This window comes from Triturus cristatus, chromosome 4_1 (assembly GCF_964204655.1).
Source record: "Triturus cristatus chromosome 4_1, aTriCri1.1, whole genome shotgun sequence".
Lineage (NCBI taxonomy): Eukaryota > Metazoa > Chordata > Amphibia > Caudata > Salamandridae > Triturus > Triturus cristatus.
Window position 1 is genome coordinate 731,197,598 of NC_140585.1, and position 21,187 is coordinate 731,218,784.

General features: G+C 46.3%; 1 protein-coding gene across 1 annotated transcript in view; it reads right to left on the reverse strand.

Annotated features, from left to right (window-relative positions):
• Positions 1–21,187, reverse strand: part of WASHC4 (WASH complex subunit 4) — a 987,939-nt gene that overhangs the window by 265,758 nt on the left and 700,994 nt on the right. Inside the window, exon 28 of the mRNA XM_085653223.1 lies at positions 15,985–16,071. Coding sequence (XP_085509349.1) covers positions 15,985–16,071 — 87 coding nt within the window. The remainder of the gene's footprint in view (positions 1–15,984; positions 16,072–21,187) is intronic.

Sequence of the window (21,187 nt, forward strand, 5' to 3'; positions counted from 1 at the left end):
GACCTTTTAAAGCTCATTAGTATAGATTCATATGGCTGGGTCTAAACTGGGGTGACGAAGTGAGCTAAAGAACGATGATGGATTCAACCCAGATCTGTGATGGGGGGAGGGGAGGGTATCTGAAAAGTTTCAGCGCTCTGTCCATCATCTCCTGGTGTTTGCTTTGTTCGCCCCAGGTTGGCAGAGTATGCCAAGACGTGGGTCCCTTACTCACTTTGCCACTGGATTCAAGGTAGCCTGCCTGATGAGGGGTGTTGCCCCCAAACTGGTCCCAGGATGCTTGTTTCCGGTCCAGGGAAGACCTGGTTTGGCAGTTCGGTCTGGACTGTTCCCATAATGAACAGGGTCAAGATTGATTTGCATATGGCTGGGTCTGAACTGCGGTGTCGAAGTGAGCTAAAGAGCGATGATGGATTCAACCCAGATCTGTGACGGGGGGTGGGGGGGGGTGTCCAAAAAGTTTCAGCGCTCCGTCCGTCAACTCCTTGTGTTTGCAATGTTCAATACAATGTCTTATAAAAAACCGATGCAATGGCGTATGAGCCATCGGCCTTCCTCCAGGGGAAGCAAAAATAGCCTTTCTTAATTCTTGGCTTGTGATAGATGTTTCTAGTGTTGAATGATTGAAAAAAATGCTACTTATAAAGTGTGAACAGCTGCTTCCAAGTAAATTTCCTGCCGCTTCCAAGCAGGCAAAATCCTTGAGCGGCAGGCAAAATCCTTGCCGAGGATAAACATCCCTATAACTAAAGGTCTTCAGTTCTTTTTTGAAGTGAACTTCTGACTTTGTGTCCCTTGGCTTTTTAGGCAGACCATTTCATAGCTTTGCCGGTAGAAGGGAAAAAGTACGACCGTCTCTCCTGGCCAGCCACACTCTGGGAATGGAAAGAAGCCCCTGATTAGAGACCGCAAATCTCTCCTGAGAATATATTCGCTAAATCTCCTGCAAAAGTAGAGAGGCTCCTTTTTGTGGATGGCTCTTAAGGTGAGCAACATGGTATTAAACTTGACCCTTTTATTCACAAGTAAGCAGTAGAGCTTCTTTAGTATAAGCTGTATAGACTGTCTCCTTGAGCAATTTAAAATTAACGCAGGCAGCAGCATCTTCCACCAGCTGTAGTTTGTTTAGCAACCTTGAATGGATCCCTAGGTAAAGCGAGTTGGAATAATCCAACCTGGAGGTCACCAGAGACTGGACAATAGGCTTCCTAGTGTAAACAGGTAAGATTTATACAGTCTTTTGTTAAGATTTAAGTACCTCAAAACAAGTTGCAATAATCTCCGGATTTGTGTTTTAAAGGAGAGATCCTTATCAAATCTTACTCAAAGGAATCTCACCACTACAGCAGGAGTTTGGGGATCTCCAAAGTCTTTTGGCCATAGCCTCAGGAGATCAAAAAGAAAGTCGTTTTCAAATATTAGATTTTTATGATTTACTGGAGTTCAACTTAAGACAGCTCTGTTGTATCTAATTTGCTACAGTTGCACGGGAACGCTAGAAACATTCCATCATTGCGACATCTACCTGCTGGGAAGAAAGCAGGTGTGGAGCTGCATCAGTGTATGATATTATAATAAAGCCCTACTGTTCTGCCACCCTGGCCAAATGTGCCATCTAGATGATAAACAGAGTGAGCATTGAGGTGAGCTCTTAGAAAAACTGGGTCTTAATTCCTTAAAATCCGAGGTAAAGGGGGGAGGTAAGCCGCCTGAGCTCTATCTGAAAGAAAGGATTTTATCCATAAATTGGCTCTACACTTCAGCCAGACTGTCTCCAGACACTCCAACAGGATATTATGAGATACGATGTCAAAAGCTGAAGACAAATCCAAAACTATGTCAACTGCTTTATTGCCTGCATCTAACCTGAACTCAGAGACCTCTCAGAGTGCAACCTCAGTACTAAATCTGGGGCGAAAACCAGATTGTGTCGAATGCAAAATCCCATTTAACGCTGTACACTGGGTGAGCTGTTAATTCACCACTTTTTCTATGATTTTCCCCAAAACGGGGAGCAAGAAAATTGGGCTACAATTACTCATAATTGTGGGATCTGCATTTTCTTTTTCTCCACAGCAGTAGCACAAACTTTTCTCCAACAGAGAGGGACTAAATCCAATTCGATCTATTGGTCAAAGATCAGATTAATTACTTTGTTAAATCAGAGATTTATCATTTTTAGAACTCCAGGGGATGAATAGTCTAAAGAGTCTTTAGCGCCAAGAGACCTTTTGGTGAACGTACGCTGACATAACAAAGGGGACCCCAAGCAGGCATTTGAAATGGCTGATTAGGATTCTGCTAGGGTAATGCAACTAAAGACAGTAAACACTACTCAATCACAATAGGTTCGAACAAGTGCAACCTGAGGCTGGAAAGAAGAATCTGTGCCTGTACAGATGTTCTCTACCTTCTAATAGAAGAAATCTTAAAGATTATTAACCAAAGTTTGTGACACAGGTATTTTTTGTTGACGTGTGTCAGGGGACAAAAGGGACCTGACAATCATAAAATTCTCCCAGGAGGAGTTTTCTGGGTGAGCTATTAGATCCAGCAAATGTCTTTAATTTTAGTATTTGTGATCATTTTTCAGTAACTTTTTAAAGCTTTTTTATATCTCAACTTTGACACTGTAACATTGATAATCCTTCAACATTAGATCTTTCAATATAAGAATACGAAGAGATAAGAAGCAATTTGTAAAGGAGTGGCCCTTTGGTTTACCCGACTAAGTTTGGTGTAATTATCACGAAATATAGTAATAATAAATTCACTATCCTGTACAATATTCCCTTAGGGATCCCGAACAGCCTATATATGGTCATTGGCAGCTCTTTTAGTTTTTGTGCTCTTAAGCTGCCCATTTTTTTACTATTGTCAAAACACTTGAGGTGATTTTGACTAGCCATATGGGTTGTTATGTTCCACAATCTTTTAGAAGCATTTTAACAGAGGTCAACTGATTGAGGAGCATCTCTTGGATGATAAATTATTATTTAAGAAAGACCATGATTGCCCAAATGATTTTAGTTGATCTATTGAATATCTATCCATATTGTTCATAGAAATTGTGAAGCAAAGAATTGACCCCCTCATATAACGGTCTTCTGACAATCCCACACTATATCGGGGAATACAGATTGAATATTTATTGTAAGGGACTTGAAGGTTACTTCAGTCATGTATTCTTGATATTTGGAGCCTGTGAGAAGTTTTCTATCGAAGGTCTATCTGTGAGAAGCGAATGGAGCTTTCAGATAACTGTTTGATATGCACAGCACAAGTGGAAATGGCCAAGCACAACCTGTGGCTATAACTAAATTGATATGTGTGGAATGTAATCCTGGGCTACAAAGAAAATATCTTTCCTCAAGCACAATTTATGAGACACAGAATAGTAGGTAAAAGCAGGATGAGTGGGGAAGCAGCTTGGACATGCAACCACAAGACCATAGGGAAACATGATGTAGAGTAAAGATGCTTGTGAGTTTTAAATTCTGAAGCCCTAGTCAAACCAGTTGTTTCCTTACGATGTTCACTGCCTAAGTTACTCTTACCACATAGAATTTAGGGGCCTACCCAGGCAGCAAGTTCCAATAATAACTGTTGAATCAGATCTCGGTCATCAGCATTTTGAGCACATACATTGCAAATTGTCAAAAAGCAGAATATTTGGAAACGGTGGCAAAAGGCCTGCGCCTATTAGTCTCACATTTAATATTGTGGCATTGCCAAATGTAGTTTTGGCAAGCAGAGCATTGCATTACAGAGATATTTCTTGTTGCATAGCCTCATAATTATAAACCTACGTTTTAGAAGTTGTCCATAGTTGTATTTGGACAATTGAACTTCCAGGAGGACCTGACTTCTGGAATCATAAATCTAAGCTCTCTTAATATGCTGCAAAGTTTGTTAATAGAATGAATGACATTCAAATTCCAAGATAAGATTCTTATATTGTTAAGAAATGTATGTCTACTTTGTAAGCCGAAGAGATCATTGAGGTGCTATAGCACAACATATTTTCAATTTCTGAAAGCACTCTTCCTTGTACACACATGTACTGCTCTTTCTGGCAAGGCCTCAGGGAAAGGAAGAATCCTTTCTGTCTAACAGCTGTAACATCTCATGTATCTAGCTGTATGATTGTGGCGGAGTGAAGGCTAGCACTCCCAATATAGGATAAGAGATATAACAACTAAAGTTAACCCCTTAGTCAATGGGAACATTAAGAAGAAGTGATGGCGGCTGGATAATATGGTGCGCACACTCAGTAAACCAAAATTAAGCAAGGCAATACAATTGATTAGTCACAGTATATACTGGGTGCTCCAAGATGAAGAAAAGCCACCATGTCTTCTTCAGAAAGAACAAAGTCCGTAACATAGCGAGAGATCTCAAGCATTCCCAAATAATCAATACAAATTTACTTTGTGCTCAATGTTCCGGTATCCTTTATTTGCATATAGTGATCTGTAGACTTGAAGTTTTCTCCACACATTAGCTAACACGTATTTCGTCTTCTACGGTTAATACACCAACAGACTTCATCAGGGCAAATAACATATCGTCATTATAATAAAAGCTGCAAATTCGCTTGAGTGTGAATGTTGAGTTCTGATCGGGGAGTACTTCTAAGCACCATCAACTTTACCTTCACCCCATGACGACCGTGTCAGGGGGTATGGTATACAGGTACAATGGTATCACTATCCGCCATAAGCCAGCAAGTTTCTCCCCTTACAATTTCCAATGCTGGTTAGGGGCATTCTTCGGAGCCAATGAGGAGTCCTATCTCTATAACTCACGCTAAGTCAGTGAGTAAGAAGAAAATAGGTGTCAGCGTGAGTCCTATCTTGATACCTCAGGATAAAGTTCGCTAATATTACGGGGAAAAAAACATCATGGTCTAGGTAGAAATAGTATCCTCTGTAGTCACATATTCGTCAAGAGGCATACCATATGGGAAACCTAGAATTATTCCCTTATGGAACCACTGTACCCGTACATCAGCCCCTCGTTGTTTGTAGGCGCCACATTATTGTATTTTATGTGCGAAAACCAATAAACAAAAAAACAACAATGTGGTGTCAGCCATCTTAGGACTCGGGACCGGTAGCAGCTGCTACCGATCTGTAGTAGTGGGACAGGATCGAAATGATAAAAAAAAAAAAAAAACCACTTACCTGAGCCGGCAGCCGCCTCTCCTTCGTCCTCTTCTTCCTGTCTCTGCTGGCAGCAGGAAGCCCCCAGGCTCCCCATAGCTAATCACAGCGTTGTGATTGGTATGAGCGCCGAACCACAGGTTTCATACGGGGACTAGGAGGCTTTGCATGTTCCTCAGCAGGCTGTGTAAAGCAAGCCTGATGGGGAAGATGCAAAGTGTGCAGGACTGTTTGGCTGGCCCGAGAGTGTCGGCCAAACAGTCATGCGCACTTAAGGGGTGCACACCACTCCTCTCCCTGCTTTGGCCAGCCCCGCCCAAGATCCACTGACTTAAATAGGACAAATAAAATGATAGTAACTATACTTTATTATCATTTTATTTTTCCTTTTGAACAGTGGGGCGACGCTTCTCCGCCTTAGCGGAGGAGCCGTCACTGCTCGGGACCCAATCCAGAGTTCAAAGAATGACATTAAAAAAGAGAAATAAAGTGCCAGGGTAGGGATACTCTGACCTCCAAGCCTGTTGGTGGGTTACATAATTTAGGAGGAGGGGGGACTTGGTCCCTCGACCCAAGCCTCCACGACGCCCCTGGGACCCCCATCCCCGAGAGGCGATATTTTAATAAAGAGAGAGGGAGGCCACACCCAGTCGTTTCTCTGCCCACATCTGTGCAGGCAAAGAAGAACAAGTTACGTAACTTCGGTAATGCCTTATCTGGTAGAGACTCCATCTAGCCGCAGATTCCTAAACTTAGAATTCGCTCCAGGTGTCAGACCGGATCCAGTAACTACTTTCATGAGCAGTACCTCTGCGCACTGGTAGGTGATGTCGTTCGGCTTCAAGTGGCATCGTCGGCGTTGGAAGTGACGTACGAGTTACTTACCTTCGGTAACGATGTATCTGGTAGAGACGATTCTAGCCGCAGATTCCTTCATGTAGAATTATCCCCAGGCGTGAGACTGGATCCGGAAACCTTTTGCCACAGCATCCCTGCGCACCGGGGGCGCGGCGACATCATGCGACTCAGCCCAGGCGTTGTCCGCGTACCTGACGTGAGCGAGGTCACATAAGACCCGCCCCGGCGCGCCCACATCAGTTTTCTTCGGAGAACTTTTCCGCATTATAACGCGGAATCACCAGATAAAAAACTGTGGAAGCATGGGAACAGTGTGCGAAGAGCAGAAAAAGTTTGAGGGAAAGAAACTGTGAAAAAACAACACCAGAGTAGTGCCAACACCGCAGAACCCAAGGGCAGGGAAAGAAGAAAGAAGAAGCAGGAACCTGCACAGTCACCCTGCCAGCACAGACAACCTCCCATCCCTGTGCCCCGGGGGCAAGAGCCTACGTAAAAGTCATGGCACACGTAGGCAACCCACCCCCCATCCTGAGCAAGGAAAGGGACCAGTCCCAAGACAGACAGGGACAACACACTTCCAAGCCACCCCAACCTAGAGGGCAACCACCCACAAGGACAAGGGCAAGACATGACCAGAGGACCCTCAAACCAGAGAATAGCAATGGAAGGAAGGGAGGGGAGGGAGGACAAGGATAGAAGCAATCCCCCCCCCAAACCTGGAGTAGCCAGAACAGCAGGTTACCAGCACACCGGAAGCCCATCCTCCAAAGAACCAAAGGAGGATTGAACCGCCCCCAGAAGGAGCCACCCGTCAAGAACAAGGAAGGCACTCACAGGAGACACAGCCCCCCACCGGGAGGCGAGTACCGAAGACCAACCCAAGGGTCCTCGCAGAATAGGGGAGGACGGGCGGGCCGTGAAGGAATCTGCGGCTAGAATCGTCTCTACCAGATACATCGTTACAGAAGGTGAGTAACTCGTACATCTGATAGAGAGTACTAGCCGCAGATTCCTTCATGTAGAATAGATACCCTAGCAATACCCCCAGGGAAGGAGGGTCTGCGAAAGGACTCCACCGGCCAATGCAGAACAGAGGGCCCCACAGGGGACCAGATATGTGGACCTGGTAGAACCTCGCCCCTGCCCGGCCAAGGGAACCCCCACAAGCAGAACCCCACCAACCCCAAGGGGACGTATGAGGGAAAGAAGACTAAAGAGGCTCGTACACTCACAGCAGAGGAACCAAGGGCAAGGACTGAGAGGCCGAAGCACCCCACTCCCCAACAAGGCAACAGAGCTTCCGCCGAATACCAAGACAGGAAGAAGAAGCCTAGAGGGCCCAAGGAAACTAGGGAGAAGAAAGCGAGCCCCTTCCAGATGGAGAGCAGCCTGCCAGCCAGAACAATGCCGGCAGTCAAGGCCAGAAGCAAGAAGAACAGCCCGAGGCCCCAGGAAGGCCGAGTAGGAGACGCCTGGCAAGGGAGAACACAGGGACATCCCAGACCGCAGAACGGAAGCAGGGAGAGGAGGAGAGGCCCGGGCCACCACCACGAGTGGTCGCGCACACGACCTCAGGAAGCAAAAGCAACCTACGTAAACACCATGGAGAACAGAACCCTCCAGCAGAGCGCAAGCAGCTACCATAACCCCACATAGGACATGTGAAGTCCCAAGATATGGGAACCCTCTTTGGAAGAACTTCCGCAGCAGAAGAAGAAACAAAAGAACCACGGGGAAAAAAGCTCCCCCGCTGCAGTCTTGACAGCAGCCCAAGCAAAGCAGAAGGCCCAATCTCAGGGCCAAGTCTGCGCAACAACTCCTGCAGAACTCACACACAACAACAAAAGGGCCGTCCAGCAGCCAACAATGCCAAAGTCCCAAAGAAGGACGTAAACGGCCAGAAAAACATACTCCTCAACCATAACAGCCGGTCTAAGAAGGCCCAGAAGCAACCCTAACTCAGAAATCACGGAGGAGGAGGACGGAGCCCTGCCAAGAGCCTCTGGATGGCGGAGTCGGCCGGGGCATGGAACAACAGACTGCCATCAAATGGGAGATTAATGGGCCTCTCCCGAATATTTTCGGGGAAGACGCCGTTCAGAAGCCAAGCATGGCGACGGAGATCGACTGAGGACGCCATGGCCCGGCCCAGCGCCTCGGAGACGTCCAGAGCGGAGCGGAGAATAAACGTCGCAAGCTCCCGGCCATCCAATGCATGATGCCGCAAACCCACCTGAGAAGACTCCTGGGACACTGCAGACCCCAGAGACTCAGCCAAGTCCCACAAACAGGAGGAGGCCCTAGCCAGCACACACAAGGTGTTAAGGGCCTGCAGGGCCGCGCTGGTCGAGGCGAAAATGTTGCGTCCCCAAGTATCCAGCCAGCGGGCCTCTCTGGACGGCGGAGCCAACAGGGGCGGCAGGGAGGGAAAAACAGTCCGCAAAAGGGGGCTGGCGGCGGAGGGGTGAATGGACAGGCACGCGGAGTCACGCGGCGTTGGAAGGTGCCGATGCAGAAGATGCAGAGGCACCGGGTCCCCGGAGGTAGGACACCTCCAAGCCCCCGTCAAGGCAGAAAGGAGCGAACCTTCAAAGGGAAGCAAGATTTCCCTTCCACCAGAGCCCTGGTGGAGGACCTCCAGCAGATGGTCTGCCGGAAAGTGAGCCACCGGGTCAGCCATGCATAGGATGCCCACAGCCGTGGACACCGCGTGAGTGAAGGCCGCACCCGCATCCGTAGGGCCCCGCGGTGGAGAAAGCAGCTCCTCCGTGGGCGACGGCTGCAAACTAAGACGGCCGTCCCCGAGGCCAAGCGGGGCGGGCAAGGGCCAGACCTGGAAGTCAGGAAGAGCCGAAGAATGAGGGACCTGCCGCTCTTCCGACGAACACCTCTGCCTTAGGATAGGCAGGGAACCGCCCTTCGACGCCGGTGAGAAGGACACCACACGGCGACCAGTCTCCGGGGAGGACGATACCAATATGCAGCCTGCCTCCGGAGAAGGAGCGTCTGAAGACAAATCCGTGGTACGACCCCTGTGCGGAGCCATAGAGTCCGTTGCTTGACCAGCGCCATCCGGCGTCACCGGGCAAGGGACCTCTAAGTCACCCCACACCGGAGACCGGAGCGGGGACTGGAGTAGAGCTGGAGCCGCACCGGGCCCCGTCTAGGCAACCACCTGTGTGGGGGAACGGGACGGGCCCAGGGGGGGCCCCGAAGCCCTCCTCCGGCCGCGGCCCAGAAGGAGGCGAAGGTCGTCTGGCAACCCCTGTGGCGGCGCCAGAGACGATACAACCTCCGACTCACCCTCCAACGAGGCAGACGCCTGTGGGAAGGTACAAGAGGGGCCCGGAGAGGGACGAGGGGTCCGCCCTCAGCCTTGACCCGGAGCGGGACTAGGAGAGGCCACCGACCCGTGTGGCTCCGCACGGGCCAGCTGCTGCCAGCGCCGTAGCGGCGTCACCTCGGCCTTAGACAGGACCACCCTGCTAAGGGACCGAGAGGGGCTCGGGGATGCGACCCGAGCCCCGGCGACCTCAAGCGACACTACAGGGACCCCCGCAGGAGTTTGCAGCGAGGCAGAGATGCCATGGCCTGAAGGAGGTGCCCCAGAGGAGCCGCACCCCAACAGCACCACATCCTCCAAGCCTGGATCCGACCCAGTCGGCGCTGGGACCGGAGCCACCGGCGGTGCCGCGGAGGGCCCTGCGCAGGGCGAGGGATCCGCCAACACCCCAGGAGGGGAAGGAGGAGGAGACGCTAGCGAGGCCTGCAAAGCCTCCGCGTAAGTCTCCATCTGGACTCTCGATGCCCCAACACCAGGAAACGGTGGATAGGACGACAAGCGGGGCCGCATCACCCGCGGAGAGTCCACGCCCCCGGTAGGCCGGAAACCAGCTCCCGGGGACGAACTGCGACACTTACCTATCAGGAAGCGACGCTCACATGACATCGGAGAAAGGCGAGGATGACGACCACGGACGGACCTTAAGCCGTCCGCCAAAGCAGACCAAGGGGAGGACGTCGACCTGGAGAGACGCGCTGAGAGAAGTTTCATACAGCGCTCCCGCCGCGAGTTCGGCTTCAACTTTTGGCACGCCGCACAATCTGTGGTGCCGTGATCCTCCCCCCAACATCACATACAAATGAGGTGAGGGTCCATCGCCGACATAAGACGCCCACAAAAAGTGCAAGTTTTAAAGCCCGAAGGCATTGGCACACCGTTCCACCAAAAAAGAATGGAAGAAAGGGGGCCCTAAAGAAAAAGAAGGAAGGACACCGGGCACGATGTATTAGATCTAAAAAACAAGTCAACTCTAGACAAGGGAAAATCGTATAAATTGAAAAATAAAAACAGTAATGAAGCAACAAAAATACATATTTTTTGGGATAAATCACTTTTTAAGAATTTATTTCTTGTTTCTTGTTTTTTTTAAATAAACAAATTCACAATTTGTTATAAGGATATATGAAAAATGTAAAAAAAATACATGAAGACGAATAAATCACCACAAATGGTAACATACACAGACATGAGCAAAATACATGAATCACAAATTGTTGGCGGTTAGATGACAAACATGTGGACAAATAATTAGCGGTTGGGTGACAAACAACGTGTTTCGGCAAAGCCTTCGTCAGGAATCCGCTCATTGTGGTTCACTACATAAAAAAACATTTTAAGACATAATTACAATCTAGAGTTGACCGATCTACAAACAAATCAATTAAAAGGAACAAGATACAGTCTAGGCTTCAAGTGCTATTGTCAGGCTGTATTACACCAGATGTAACTGTTAGTTACAGGCAAACATGCCCTTACACAGTCTATCTCTAGTGTGTCTATATACAAAAAACTGTTTAAGTGACAATTATGATAAGAAAAGGGGAGATGGAGGGGGAGTGAAAAAATTAAAGATGGAGAGGATGAAAAAACCTGTTGCTAGTAGAACCTGCATTAAGCTTAAGAGTACAGAAATAGCAATAGTCATAGTGACACCACAGTGCGTGTACTGCATAGAAGATAAGTGAATGGCACACAGTCACCAATATAAGGCCAAAAAGTGCATAAAGACTTTCCTCATGAGAAAGAATTCAAATTCCTGGGGCCTACCTATTCAAAATCTTGATCTGACTCTCAGAAAATGGATGTACATATGAAATGACATCAGTGTCAGTTAGGCATGTAACTAGATTGTTTAAAACAAGATAAAATAATAGAAAAAAGAGAGAAACAGAAAGAAGAATCCTACTGTAAATCACTCAATCTATATAAATATCAAAGTTAAAGAATCATAGTTTAATTTAATCTTTTGGATATATACCCTATTCATCAAAATTCTGGGGCTCTTTCTAAGTGCAATACTTTTGTGGATTACGCTCTAGATTAGCACTATCCAAAACTGCTTCAAACCTAATATTCATAATAGTAAAAAAGGGGAAAATAAACGAAAATACAGAAGAAAGGGGGCCCTAAACAGGCCCGTAGCAAGGAACGGATCCGCGTTGCACGTGGAAAAGGAAAAAACTGATGTGGGCGCGCTGGGGCGGGTCTTATGTGACCTCGCTGATGTCACGTACGCGGACGACGCCTGGGCGGAGTCGCGTGATGTCGCCCCGGCGCGCAGGGATGCTGTGGCAAAAAGTTTCTGGATCCAGTCTCACGCCTGGGGATAATTCTACGTGAAGGAATCTGCAGCTAGTAGTCTCTATCAGATGTGCGCATTTGTCTGTGGTGATAGATTGCCAAATGGGGAGGAATTGTAGAAAACCTCCCCCGACAGGTGTTAAATGATCGGGGGAAGTCACTGCTTGTTGGGGCAGGGGGAATTACGTGGTGTGGAACCCCTGCCTTGACCTTTGTTGTTGTTGCCTCTGTATCCTCCTCTAAAGAAGCCCCTTGTAGAGGAAGATTGATTGTTGACTTTGTAGGATGCAGCAGTATTGTCTGAGGACATGGTTTTCAACCCTCCACGATAGAAGGAGCGAGGAAAGAAGGCCAGATTAGAGGGAGACTGCAGAGCTCCCATAGACTTGGCTACTTCTGTGTCTTTTTTCATTTTTTCTAATGACTTATCTACTTCGGGTCCAAAGTGGTGTTCCTTGTCAAAAGGAATATTTAAAATAGACTGTTGTACTTCAGATCTGAAACCAGAAATCCTCAACCATGCATGACTCCTTAATAACAGACAAGTGTTGATCTCTCTAGCTGCGGTGTCTGCAGCATCTAAATCGCATCTAACTGAGGAATTGGATATGAGCTTCCCTTCCTGGACTAAATCCTGGGCTTTTGCTTTGTACTCATCTGGGAGTTGTTGTAGCAATCGCTCCATTTCGTCCCAGTGTGCCCTATCATATCTGGCTAGCAGGGCTTGGGTGTTGGTGATGCGCCAATGATTTGCTACTTGGGCGGCTACTCGTTTACTGGAGGCATCTAATAGTTTTGACTCTTTGTCAGGAGGGAGAGCATCACCTGTAGTCTGTGAATTTGCCAGTTTACGGGCATTAGAGACCACTAAGGAGTCTAGTGGCAACTGTCCTTTAATAAAGACTGGATTTAAGGGAGCAGGCATATATTTTCTTTTATCAATTCTGGGGGTGAAAATGCGAGCACGCACTGGATCTTTAAAGTTATCATCGCCATGCCTCATCATACCTTTAAGCATAGGTAGTATGGCTAACCCTTTGCGTGCTACTGAGCATTTCAAATAGGAAATCTTCCTCTAGAGAATCCTTGTATAACTGTACCCCACAATATTCTGCAGCTCTAGCAATTAATTCTATATATCCTACATTGTCATCAGGAGAAGGCTCTGCAGGGTAAAGATCTGGGTCATTATCTGTGGGTGAATCAGTGTTGTAATCCTTCCAGGGATCTATCGGTAAAATATTGTACCCCCAGCTCCATTATCATCGTCATCATCATCATCGTCAGGTGGTGGAGAGTTAGTTGGTGTAATGAGTAAATGTTCCAATGGTGGGGAAGGTGGTGCAGAGGAACGTGGAGGAGGACGAGAGGGGTTAGTACCTACATTCTTCCTCTTGAAAGGAATATAAGATGTGTCCTCTGACTCGGGTTTGCATTTCTGAGGTGGTTTAGTAAGGGCACGTCCTGTATCTGGATTTATATAGAGTTCCTTTCGTTTTCGGTCTGATTTGGGTGTTGGGGCGTCGAAAATCAGATCCTGCAGCTTCGGAGGAACATTTTTTGATTTCGACACCGAGGACTTTGATGCCGTTGTGTAATGAGTTTTCGATGCGGAAGGTTTTGGGGCAGATGGAGGTTTAGTTTTCGGAGTCAGTGATTTCGGCTCTGAAGCGGTTTTAGGCTTCGAGCCTGAAGGTTTAGGCTCTGTGCCAGACTTTGGCCGACTCGATCCCGAGCTGGAAGGCTTAGTGACGTGTTTCGGTGCCAAGCCAGAGGGGGGGTGTCAAACATCTTTTCGGTGCCAACCGAGGCCCACAGGCGGGGGTGGGACCGAAGACTTTTGTTTCAGTTGAATTGGAGTTTGGGTGAAGGGGCGGTCAGTACTCACGGGATGTTGACCTTGTGGCAGGTCTTCTTCCATCTCGGAGTCAGATTCTGGAATGGAGGCAAGTTCTTCTTGTACTTCCTTGGCCCCTTGTGCATTGAATTCGTGCTCAGATCCTTCACCGAAGAGGTCTGGCGTGTATTCGACGTTTTAACTTTGCATTTCAGAACTATCTACACGAGTCGCAGTCCTGTTCCTTGTGCTCCAGAGACAAGTGCACGTTGCACATTTCATGCGAGTCGGTGTGTGGATACTTGGCGTGGCACCGAGGGCAGAATTTGAATAGAGTCTGTTCCATCAACTGTGAAGTGGACCGACACGGTTAGGCCGGACAGCCTTCCCAAAGATCTTGGATTGACGGATACGATACGCAGAGAAGTGGGATACGCATTCGAAACAATACCAACATGGGTAGAGTGGAATGCGCACCAAAGGGAACCTGAAGAAACAGTTTCGAAGCGGAGCGCAGCAATACACATCTGAACCCGATGGTGGAAAAAACACAATGGAGCCGATGCCAAAGCGCACTATCACCGAAAGGAGGAGTCACCTACCTCGTAACTAGAAAGACTTCTTCGAAGAAAAACAACTTGCAAACATCCGGACCCAACAATAGATGGCAGGAGTATGCAAAGCATGTGATATACAGGTCACATGCCTCGAAAATGTCTTTTTCATGTGACCTGGCAAGCTGATCACAGCAAGCGCTTCCAATTCCGACATGGCATGAACATATTTTCCCAGGAGGCATTGGCAGTGTAGAACGCAAGGCTGTAGGAAGCAAAGACCTTTCTGTCAAAAGAGTCTAGTTTCTTTGACTTTAGCAGGAGGTGCTGCAGGGCAGGAATTTGGGTTCTTCTTCGAGTAGGACATTGTGACAAACAGACGTCTTAGTGTCAAGTGAGAGGATAACAAAAATGGGATGACTCACAGCAGGCCTATGATGTCTGGCCATCTGTCAGTAAAATGCTGGGCCCAAAAACTATTTATTTCATCCTGCTACAACAGGATCCATCAGGGATGGATTGAAAATAATCAAGGGCTTTGTCACAGAAGAAGAGGGTGGCAATATCTCAAGTCTTCAAGTTCGACTTTACCACTAGGGAGGGTATTGCCAATGCCATGACTTTAGCTGTTTTAGGTCCTACTTTCATAAATAGGGTTGGAGGGTGGTATGGGGGTGTCTTGCTGTGACGGGATGATAAAAAATGTCCCCTTGTAGTGTGATATCCAAGCAACTCACATTTTGTAAGCCCTGACATAAGCCAGCATCAGCATTATACTTGGAAAGGAGTTTATCAGATTACAGCTCCTCATTCTCTGTAGGGCCATAACCATTTTCATGCACTGTGAAGGTATCCGAGTCTAAGCTGAAAGTCTACTTTGGGCAAACCTTTGAGCCCTAGGACATCTTTCCTGGACAGGTGACCTACCTGGGATGAAGGAGATTACTTGGGAGATTTAGATAGAAACAATTTAGCATCATGCTCCCGGATGTTCTTCCGGTGCATGGAGGCACAAGAACTGCGAGTTGTTGCATCATGCTCCAATCTGAGACACCACATTCAGTTGTCATGGGATATCTTTTTGCAGCATCCGCAACAAGGCTTTAAACCATTACATGTTGCAGGAGATGTTTAACCTAGATGCTGGCTAGTGCTGAAGAATCTTGTTTAGTGAGACACAGAGAGTTCTCCTAATCCGCATTAATAAGGTGTTGAAAAACAGTAATGGGTGTCATCGTGCCGACCGGTGCTTAATATACTTCCTTATGTCCGATGGCGGAGCTGCAGCTGGAGCTGAATGGCATCGCTGGAGATCTATTGCTGTGAACCCTTCTGAAGCTCTGAAAAATAATTCATAAGGATGGATACTCTATAGGAAGGTGTAGCCATCAGAAACACTTGTGTTAACACAGCATTGCCATCCTGGAGATCTGTACCATGTTCAATCGTCTGGAGGGACTGGTTAAGGAATCTCATTTGAAAGACTGCGTGAAGTAGAGGGCACTGCTGTGCTAACTCTGTGCCCCAGACCCTATAGCAACATTGTTGAATTGGTGTGGATGGGCTGGTGCCAGGTTCCCAATGATTAAGAGGAAGCCCAACATTGTATTATTTTTAAGACCTGTATATTTAGGGAATCCTCTCACAGGTGACTCAAGATGCAATGAATCAAATGTATTAAAGAGGTTTGGGTGCAATGGGTGCAGCAGAAATTGAGAAGTATATTTAAATGTCAAATCCACAATACAGTAATTTTCTTTTCTGAGGTCAGTTTTGGGTTTTCACACAACCATAGTTGCAGGCCTGGTAAACAAAATCTGATTCTCTACTTGTATCCATTTTCTTCCAATAAGTGACAATACTTTAGAATTTCAGGAATAGCATTACATAGTTTTATAAAAAATAAATGTAAAAAAGAGACTATACCTTGCTGCATTCAAGGTTTCTTCTGAAAGTCCATCTTCTTTCACCAGCTCTTCAAAATTGACAATATCTTCAAGATCAGGGACAAATCTGAGCAATAGTAAAGAGATTTTTTTTATTTACATTATTAATTCCCAAAAATGTTTAAAAGCGTTACTATGGGCACAATAAATTTATGAAATTGTGTTTAAGAAGAAAGCTAACAAACATCACTCTTCCAGCAATATATCACCCACAAATAGTACTACAACTTATCAAATCCGAAATAATGGGTTTTTTTTTTTCATGGGTCTGCAAACCAACATATGATAGAGGGGGTGGGGTCATGTTGGGGAGCTGGGGGGTCAAGCTCCCTTATGTTTTTGGAAAAACGCTTTGAGATTAGACACCATTTGTATTTTTACTGCCTGAATAATTAACTTCATTATTAAATTAAACGACCATACAAACAAATGTAGCATTAATATCAGCAGTGATGCTTGCTTTGGGTAGCCAGCTCCAAGTGGCCTAAACGAACAGGGTACTTCCAATCTGTAAATCATTTCTGGTGGATACTCTTATCTAACTGCAGATCAGTCATCGTTAGAATAGCCCAGGCGGCAGACTGCATGCCACTAGGTGGCGCCGTGTGGCTCTGTGGCAACCGTGAACTACCCAGGAAAGTGACAAATTGAACCAAATATTGCCACCAACCCTTTTCACAGACAGTTTTCTTCATTTACATCTCTTTCATACCCTCAGACGAGGATCAGTCTAAACAAATAATTGATTGAGACCTTTTTAGGTCTGGCCTAAAGGCATCTTTAGCTGTGATGCCAGCATCATGTTTTGCAAAAAATAGCATACAAAAAACACATACATAAATAGGGACTCATATCAATATAATAAATATAATTTTTTAACACACACACACAGAAACACACACACACACACACACGTCTCAATGAGTAGTAGAGTTACATCAACTATTTTCAGAACTCTCAAGATCTTTATTATAAATTACACTGTTAATTTCTCACCATAAACCAGCGTTAGTATACTTATTTGTCCAACTGAAAATGAGCACAAGTCATTAAAGTAGCTAGCATGTATATGCAGATTCCGAGGGTTGTAGTCACACCACCAAAGGTTGTGATTGACATTTCAACCACCTGAGAGAGCACTTTAATAATTACTTGTAGAAGTACATCTCCCCTATTGGAATGTTGTACCAGCGCTACCAGTATGCAGAAAACACTCCTCTCAACTCAAAGATTAAGCTTACACCCACTGAAATAAAGACTGTCAAAAAAATCTAAATCTACTTGTACGTAACCGTGCATAGAAGTTCCTATAAATAGAAGGATGTGACCACAAACTTTGAAGAAGAAAAAACAAAGAAATCAAGATATGTAATCTGTATTTTGACTCATTATTAACCAGGATTGGCAAATAATTACTCCTACGGAAAACAAGCACAGATGATTAAAATAAGAAGTGTGTTGCAAATGTATATATTAAAGCCAAATCCTCTCAATTTGGTTGCAGGTCATTTGAAGCAGTTGCTTCTGACTTGAGCTGGCCCTCTATTAACAAAAGGTGGAACTGCAGCTTCATGAAACAATTTCAAGGTTTTTGCAATTGACTTGTGAGGGACACCTTGTTACGACTCGTAGTACTGCACCTTCACAAAAGAATAAAAATGCTTACGACTGGACTCTGGATATCTATATCTATATATCTCCTACTGCCAGTCGACAGTTAGTAGTTTATAGTTAGGACCTAGTTTTCAATGGAAAAGGGTTTTTGGTTTGCTTATAACTGTCACTGTTTTCAAATCTTCACAACATTTTCCCCAAAAAGTGACCTCCTGTTTCTAGTTGTGCATGTAAAGTTTCAGGGTGATCCGTAAAGTGGAGGCTGAGAAAAAGGGGTGTGTGGGGTGGGGTGGGGTGGGGGGGTTTAAAAAAATGTGTGCTTCCAATGTTATTTCCCATAGATATTATACACACTACTGCAGCCAAAACTGCAGAATGGAATTATACCAAATGTGTCAGAACGCTAGATTTTGGTTGAGAAAGAGTGCTTTCGTGATTTGGTGTAAATCCATTCAGTAGGTTGAGAGATATTAAAGGGAAACCACATTTTTATATTTAGGGACACGGAGCTATCGTGGCTCCTTCACGGCACTATGCGAATCCTCGCACTGACAGCCATGATATGACTGGCTGACCAGAATCAGAGTAGCAAGCTATGACCATCATTGTAGATATCAGGTAACGGTCCCAGGCTGTGAAAATTCAGATTAAATGCAATAGAAGTGGTCAGGGTAGGAGTACCCCTGACCCCACGGGTGCAAAATAGGGGCCTGTGAGGGATCCATGATGGGCGACAGAACGGGCCTAAACTATTATTTTTCCCACGTGTTAGGATCTGCAGATCCGCTGCGACGCTCAGGGCGACCTCCCCATGTAAAGTCACGGAGGATCCACGAAACTGGACATAAAATGAAAAGAAAAAAAAAAAAAATATATATATATATATGCCCTCACAGATGCACTTAGACATTCATATTCCCACTCACAAACCCATTCAGACACTCTCATACCCACTCCATCACTCACACATCCACTCACAGACCCACTCAGCCACTCTCACATCCACTCAGAAATCTCCACACCACCTCACACACACACTCATACGCCTATACAGTCACTCACAGACCTCTAAGGTTACAGTTTGTAAACAGAATTTAAAAAACCTTAGCAATTAACAGAAAAACCTAAGGTTACAGGGACATTATAGTTAGGAAATAAAAACTTTTTAAAAAATCTTACAAAGTCACTTATAAAAAAACAAAGGTTACAGGGACGTTACAGTTAGGAATGTGTTTTGCTCAGGAACTAAGCTTGGCGGGGCTGGATATAGAAGCCATGAGTGCAGAGTCCAGCTCAGATGGTGGTAGCAAAAATGTGATGTCTATTGCTGAGAGAGAAGTACGTACACCCAGAGATGTGGCGCCTGACTTGAAGGAGGGGGTTGACACATACCTGGGAGTTCAAGGATATGAGGTAGCTCCAGTGGTGCGCAGGGTTCTTGAGGTTGATTGGGGAACTGGCACAGGGGTTCATAGTACTAACAGTGGGAGGGACACTCTACTGGTTCTACATGAGAGGTGCAGCGAGAGGGTAGCCCCCCCCATGGTAGTAGTCCTGGTACGTGTGTGTGGAGATTACCAGAAGAGTGTGGGTTGGATGACAAACAGCCATCCCCCACAAGCCAGCGCTCCCAGGAAGGAAGGCTCAACAAGTGCTTAAAAGTGCCAACTGTCTCCCGCGGGAGACCCAAACCGCTGCAGCTGCCCGCAATCTTTCTCTAGGGACTGCATCCCCTACAAGCCAGCGCTCCCTGGAGGGAGGGATCAACAAGCGCTTAAAAGAGCCAACTGTCTCCCGTGGCGCAGGACGCGCTGAGGCGAAGCCCGGGCCAAGGGCGGGCCCGTCCTGCACCCATCATTGACAGGAAGAGGCAGGGCCACCCAAATTGGGGCTGGCACAGGAATACTGACTGCTAAGAGGACTGTAATTCAGGCAGACCAGGTACTGTGACTCTAAGATTATCTGGGACCCTAGTTTGCCTCTCTTTCATCTACTCATCTATACCTTTTCCTCTTCTTTGAGCTAATATATCGGCTTGGCGACATGGGAAAACGTATGGGGCACTTAGGGCACTGAAGGGGAAAAAGACGTCTATCAGGAAAATGGATGGTCATGTACTTTATAGAATTGACTCGCTTTTGTCAGAGTGCACTGACATTATTTCATGCAACTCTGGGCCATCTAATCTAAGCCCAACAGTCGCTTCCAGTGTACCGCCAAAGCGTATCCACAAAATGTCTGAAAAGCTGCTTTCGAAATCCCTTGTGCCAATGCCCGAGGAGAATGAGGGCTCGTCAAATCTCGCCTGCCGCGAAAGTCTATCTGTAAGCCGTGAGACTCCAAAAATAGAATGCAGTAATAGATATTCTGTATTGGACATTGTTGATACTGAAACAGAAAGATGCACACCTATAGGGAGAGACTGCATGAACACTGAGACTGTTATGATGTTTCGGAGCTTGATGGAGGTCATTAAAGATTTAAAAGAGCAGGTTAAAATCCTCTTTGATACTGTTGATAACCCTGATGAGGGGTATACTAAAACCCATATCTGTTGTTGTAGGGTGGGAGAGTGGGTGAGGGAAGACCAGAGACGAGCTGTGGCATAGTTAATTCTCCATCTAGTCCTTCGGATCAGTGCCGTCCACCTCTAAACATAGGTGTCCGGGCCCCCCCCCCCCCACAGACCTACCCGTGATGCAAAATAATGAAATAGTCAGGAATGGATGCCACCTCAGAGGTTGTGTGGAGGAAGGTGAGTTGAAGAGTCTGGGGTTGTAAGTGAGGAGCAGTGGAGGGGGGCTGGGGTCCTGCGTTACCCCCCTTGCTAGATTGTGGTGGTCGAAAAATGGGGCCCTGAGGGGGGTGTTGTTAGGGCAGCTGTATATCTCGTTCATGTTCCAAAATTGCTTATTGAGTTATGATAAGACAAGGGGAACCTGATAAATAAAGTCATTCACTGGTTCTGTGAAACCAGACACTGCTAATCGATCATTAGGAGCAATATTCAAAATGTGGAATGGCTCACAACCTCAGCTGCAATGCAAGATCTAATTTGGGTTTCTTTTGTAAGTTATGACCTGGTGGATTAACTAATTGCGATAGAAGCTCGCACAATATCTAATGCACATACCACCATCCAACTTAAATTTTGTGCCCTGCAGATCTCCTGAGACCTCAGTGTGTTAAGACAGATAGGGGGCCAGGCGAAGAGACTAGTGCTGTTAGTAGGAATCACCTGTGACTGGATCCTATGATCCCACGCACTCTATATGCAGTTGAAGACGTGTGGGCTGAGAATTTGTTGTCACTCCTCCCTCAAGGAGAGGAATTCCCCAAGGTTAGGAAGCTTAATTCAGGGTAGTCTAGCAACTGTTTGAATAGGCAGGAAGTGCCGATGGTATCAAAAATTGATACTGTGCCTATTGATAGTAACTTAAAAGTTAACTCCATACCACTGGATGCTGAATTAACTTTGGACTCATTGATAAGAATTGCTTCGTGGAATGTAGCAGGAATAGTCAAACTTCTGCCTGACGTCGAGTGTGGTAAATTTATTGACTTCTTCG